We start from the raw sequence: 6,304 nt of genomic DNA on the forward strand, positions 1-6,304 counted from the left end.
TACCCTCATACAGGGAAAACAGGCAGGATGTCCCCTACAGGCCTTATTCCATGTTTGCTGGCAGGCCCCAAAGGTTACCTCTGTTACTCCAGCTGTTACTCCCCCAAATTGCCCACAGGATTGCTCACCCTCAGGGGTCTTCAAGGCCTATACCTATGTCTCTGCCTCTTGCTATGATCAGGCAAGCTTATGCCAACAAAACTCAACCAGATACTAGTCAGGGCAGCCAAACTCCAACACAAGAGCCAGTCCATGTCCCTGGCTAATGGATTCCCCTTCCAAGACCTATTGTTGGACTTTCCAAATGCACATAGGAATGTCAGATGGCGGTGGGGTACAAGACCTAGCCCGAGATTACCTGGTGAAGAAAACTATGGAAAAAATAATTGAACTCCAGGGTCCCCTCGTTTACCACCCTCTAGTTCTCCCAGCAATTCGAGGAAAGTTACTTCTTGACCCTGAAACACAATCTATCCTACAAGCCACCCTCTCGCTGCTTAACACAACAAATCCCAATTTAGTAGAGGATTGCTGGCTTTGCTTAGAACCAGGTCCATTACAGGTCAATGCTATTCTTATTAACTCCTCACAGACTGAGACCTATTGCCTACTCCTGCCCCTGAGGTCTGGAGTCTATTTGTCTCCTTTTTCTCCTCCAATCTCATGTTTTATCCTTTTTCCTGATAATTCCAGTAACATAGATGTTGGCCAGATACATTACTCCTTCTGTCAACACAATAATACCATCAATGGTACCCAACTCTGCCCTCCTAATGGTACCGTTTTCATGTGTGGTGGAGAAGCTCTAAGCTTTCTCCCACAAAATTGGACTGGACTCTGCACTCCTGCCATCGTGTTGCCTGATGTTACAATTGTTCCTGATAATCAGAGTCTTCCTGTCCCTACATTAGAACACATTGGGGGAAAAACTAAGAGAGCTATCCAAGCTTTTCCGCTGATCTTGAGCCCTGGAGTAGCTGCTGGGGCTAGAACAGGCATAGCAGAGTTAGGGACCTCTTTCCACTTTTATAAGATTTTATCCCAACAACTGATTGATGACTTACAAGCTGTAGCAAGTACTATCTTGGACCTCCAAGCACAATTAGACTCCCTAGCTGCAGTGGTTTTACAAAATCGCAGGGGACTGAACCTCTTAACTGCTGAAAAGGGAGGATTATGTCTTTTCTTACAGGAAGAATGCTGCTTTTATGCCAACCGATCGGGAATAGTCCAAGATAAAGTCAAACGTCTAAAAGAAGACCTCGAGAAGCAGAGAAAAGAATTACAAGCCAACTTCCTCTGGACGGGGCTACATGGGTGGTTGCCCTACCTCTTACCTTTCCTTGGGCCCATTCTCTTGCTGCTTCTACTCTTTACCTTTGGGCCCTGTATTGCTAATAAGGTCATTCAATTTATTCAAAGTAGGATAGAATCAATTCAGCTTATGACTGTTCAGATACAATACCAGAGACTCACACAGACAGAAGACCCATACAGTGAGTCCTCTGTGGTTATAGCCCCCCCCCCAACCTTAGAGGCCACCAAAGTCTAGATGAGCTGTAAGGTACCCAATGACAGGTAAGATCCTCCTAAGGGAGGACAACCTAATCAGGGGCCTTACCCACTGGCGCTCATACAAGCCTAATTGCCAAGTGAGCTGTAAGGTACTCAATGACGGGTAAGATCCTCATAAGGGAGGACAACCTAAGATAGAGGCCATACCCACTGGCATGTTAAAACAAATAAAAAGGGGGAATTGTTCCGACACCTACTGTTTGATCTTTTCCCTGACCCTCCTATTTTTTCCATGACAGGGTCTCTTACTGAAGACACTTTTCTACACATTAAATTTCTTTTTTTTAATTATTTTTTATTTATATATGACAGCAGAATGCATTACAATTCTTATTACTCATATAGAGCACAATTTTTCATATCTCTGTATACAAAGTATATTCATACCAATTCGTGTCTTCATACATGTACTTTATTTTTAATTTTTTAAAAATTTTTTTTTTTAGTTCTAGGTGGACATAATATCTTTATTTTGTTTTTATTTGGTGCTGAGGTTTGAACCCAGAGCCCCACACATACTAGGCGAGCACACTACCACTTGAGCCACATCCCCAGCCCATACATGTACTTTAGATAATAATATCCATCACATCCCACCATCATTTCTAACCCTATGCCCCTCCCTCCCCTTCCTACCCCTCTGCCCTATCTAGATATTAAATTTCCAACTACATAAACATTTTAAATATCTAGCAATAAAAGAACATGGAAGCTCAGTGGATATGCATAAATTACAAGTATACAGGCATTTAGGAAATATACAATTTTAAAATATTTGAAGCTAAAATTTTTGTAATACAACAGATTTTACTCTATTGTAACTTTTTCTCCTTTGGTACCATCTCTTTCACCCATTTGGCTCTGAAGACTATAATAACTATTTGATTCCTTTCCTCTTATAGTATGTCCTGTGAATATAATATGCATAATATCAAAACATAATATAAGGATCTTGCCTTGAAATAGAATGCAAATTACACTAGAATTATTTCAAATTTTCTAAAAAATTAAAGGGAAAACATGCAATCAATTTAAGCCTTTTCATTACAATCATGCATCATAATGACAAGGATACATTCTGAGAAATATGTCATTAGGTGATTGTGTTATTGTGCAAATACCATAGAGTGTACTCACACAAACCTAGCAGGCACAGCCTATGTACACTAGGAGCACACTGTGTGCTCTACTTTAATATAATGGGTAGTGCAGTATGTTTGTTTAAACCATAACCACAAATGCATAATGCTTTCTGCTGTGACCTTATGACAACTTTGATGTTACTAAATGACAGGAATTTTCCAGATCATTAAAAACTTAAGGGGCCACTGTCATGACTGCATCTGATATCCATTCATTATTCAACAAATGTTTAATAAGAATAGCAATTTGGAGAACATAAAATAGAAGAAAACCATTTTATCTGTTATCCAGAAACTTACCCCGCAAACATTTAGCAAAATGTGAGGGTTGAAAAACACTAAAACCAGATATGAAACAGAAATGCCTAAATAAGGAAGTGGGTGGTGAGAAGTAAGGTTGATTGGAGAAGGCTTGAAGAGATTTTTAAAAAATAGAGCACAAATACTATTTGAAGAATTATAAAAATAAATAGTAACAACAGCAAAAAATTAAAACAACACTCTACCAAACCCAAATAATCCCTCAAAATTTAAATATTAAAAGTCATAATAATGACTCACCGCTTCATTTTCTAATTCCCGATCAGCTCCTTTCAAACCCTGGAGAAAAAAGAGCCTTCTGCTTTTCTTTCTTTCCTGCATTGGAAGCAACTCATTTTCATTTTGTAGTATATCTATTTTTTACTAAAATGTAAATTTTTCATTGAAAATGTGCCATTTTTATATCTTGGGTAATGATTTCAATGATGTCAACAGCATTTTCAGGACACTTATCTAATATCTTCATCAGCATATTAAAATGTAATCATATCTACCCCAAAAGAGAAGATTCCATATATTTTGGTAGGTTCCAGACATAACTTTTCTATGTTCATATATAACTACACAACCAGTGAAACTCCACATCATGTACAACCACAATGATGAGATCCTAATTAGAATAAGGTAAACTTCTTGTATGTATAATATGTCAAAAAAAAAAAAAAACCAACCTCTACTGTCATGAAGAAAGAGCATTTAAAGAATCATTTCATGAAGACTCAGTTGGATGTTTAGGGAATTTCAATAATTTGAAATCTTAGGCGATTTTTCAGTGAAAAATTTAGACTATGAATGAACCAAACCTATCCTAGAACTTTCTTAGGAAATACCTGTAATACGATCTGTATGTTTAAGTTATTAAAGAAAGACATCATAGCAAGATACATATTCCACGTCAGGTACATTGTCATATTTCATTTATAAAATTTAAATCGCTTGATTATATATTCTTCACTTTTGCCTTACCTTCTTTTCCACTCCCTCTTCCACTTTCTCTCACCAAATCCAATTTGATTTCTAAATCATGTCGATCCTGTCTTTAAGATGTGTTCCTTTCCTTTCTATCTCATTATTTAAGCCAATAATATGCTCCAGTGAGTTAAGAACTACAAAGAATGCATTTCATATTGCAATCTCCAGCCACACATGACCAAATACAAGTCATCAAATATTACTCCTCTTTATGAAATGTGACATCCCTAACACTGCTTTTGGGCTGGAATTGTGGTTCATTGGTAGTGTGCTTGCCTACCATGTGTAAAGCACTAGGTTCATTCTCAGCACCATATGTAAATAAATAAGATAAAGGTCCACTGACAATTAAAAATATATTTAAAAAAACACTGCTTTTTCTTTCACAACTGAATTAATGATACTTCCTCTATCTTCTCAATAATTAGTTGCATTTTATACATAAATACTAGTGCATGTTTTTTTCAAATCCCAGAATTGCAATGTGGATTTACTTTTAAGAAAACAAAAGTCTCTGTCAAAATACTTTCACATTGAAAAGAAACTCTTCTGTTCAGTGTGGATACAGGCATGAATTGCTTTTCTGGGGAATATGCTTTATTATTTCTCAAACTTTGTTTCTAATTATTTGTTCAATTAGACCTTTTGTCTCAGTGAAGTAAATTTAATAAAAATCATTTTCATACATATGGTAAGCACCAGCTAATAGCCTTTATAAGTTCCCAGTATGTCATTTCTCTCAAAAAATATTTTAAAATCACCTTTATGCTCAAGGACTTACCACTTTATGTCATTCCCAAACAATTCTTCCTTGGTTTAGAGTGGCTCTTTCTGAGAACACTGAATTGCTGCTATAAAATTTTGTAAATTATATATTTCCTATTTAGAAACTGCATTAGGTTCTTCCATGGCCAAGATTAGAATTGTATTTTTTATTTATTTCCTCCTTTGCTAGAAAGAAACAAAATAAATATAGGCTCAATAATTGTCTATTTACTATTAACTGACCTGAGATATTATTTCTGAGTTTCTTTTTTAATGTGTATGTTTATCATTGACCTTAAGAATGTCATAAGACATTCTGGATTTAGTTGTACAATGTTCCTGATTTCATACACCAAAGGCATGTCCTAATCTTTATAGATATATATTAAGAATTTTATGATGTTCTGAAAAGAATCAATATAAATTCTTATAGCTTTTATTTAATTATTTTATTCTCCAATTATTATTCTCCAATTTCTCTTCACAGGGATTATTTGATAATAGCTAATTCTTGCATCAAATATAGTATAGGTAGTGTATTGTTCACATTGGTTATATTCTCATCATTTATTGATATTTAAGGGTCTTCTAAAAATAATTCTTCCACAGTTCCATTTCATTTGAAAGTTTCATATCAAGAGTATGAAACATATAAAATTACATGATTTCTATCACAGAAAATAAAAGAATTGCCTCTGATAATGTTCACAAACAAACATTTAGAGGAAGAGATGTTGGCAAGGAGTAAGGATAGCCATAAATTTTGAATATGTTGAACATTTTTAATATGCTGAGCAAACCAAAGCAAGTAAAGTTCATGTGAGAGAGAGAGAGAGAGAGAGAGAGAGAGAGAGAGAGAGAGAGAGAATATATGTCACAAGAAAATATGTTTATGTGGTGCTGAGGATTGAACCCAGGGCCTTACACATGTGAGGGGAGCGCTTTATCTCTGAGCCATAACCCCAGCCCCAATAGCAGGGTTTTCAACTACAGTGTTTGATTTGCTCCATTTAGGAGCTAGGAAAATCAGACTCCAAGCTCAAAGTCTTATTTTATTTTTCAATATAATTTTGTTTCAATATAATGTCCATATGTGCTTTATTCATAGTTCTTCATTTATAAAACTCCCTGGATTTTGTCCTTTCCTTTGTGGGACACTTTTGGAAGTCTGAGCTTAAAGATGATGCACTAGTTTATCTGGTGAAGGAAATTTCAAGACAACACAGCATTTAGATCATAGCATTGGTGTTACTGACTGATTTTAATGCATGCGATTGAAAAGCAAAAAGGAAGAGAGCACAGGGATTTGGAAAATTTTTAGCTTGACCAGAAAAGAAAGAGTACAGAAAGTTTCAGCTAAAAAGGTTATGGCAATGCTTCACACTTGGACAATAAGAAGGATTTCTTAAGAGCAGCCATCACAGGCTCTGAGATATAAAAATGCAAATTTGTTTCAAAAGTATTGCAGAGAAGAATCATTTGAGAAAAGAGCCCTAGGCCACCCTGAATGCCCAGGACTACTTAGAGAA

At 35.9% G+C, this 6,304-nt stretch overlaps 1 protein-coding gene across 1 annotated transcript; it reads left to right on the forward strand.

The window, feature by feature from the left end:
• The first annotated feature begins 316 nt into the window (after positions 1 to 316).
• LOC144256420 (syncytin-1-like) lies at positions 317 to 1,552 on the forward strand. The gene has a single exon (XM_077801482.1). It carries the CDS (start codon positions 317 to 319, stop codon positions 1,550 to 1,552), a length of 1,236 nt encoding a protein of 411 aa, XP_077657608.1.
• The last annotated feature ends 4,752 nt before the right edge of the window (positions 1,553 to 6,304 follow it).

Source organism: Urocitellus parryii, chromosome 8 (genome assembly GCF_045843805.1).
Source record: "Urocitellus parryii isolate mUroPar1 chromosome 8, mUroPar1.hap1, whole genome shotgun sequence".
NCBI lineage: Eukaryota > Metazoa > Chordata > Mammalia > Rodentia > Sciuridae > Urocitellus > Urocitellus parryii.

What these genes read in the sequence shown, in the direction of transcription:
- LOC144256420 (XM_077801482.1), top strand. Translation starts at nt 317, where the DNA reads ATGTCAGATGGCGGTGGGGTACAAGACCTAGCCCGAGATTACCTGGTG.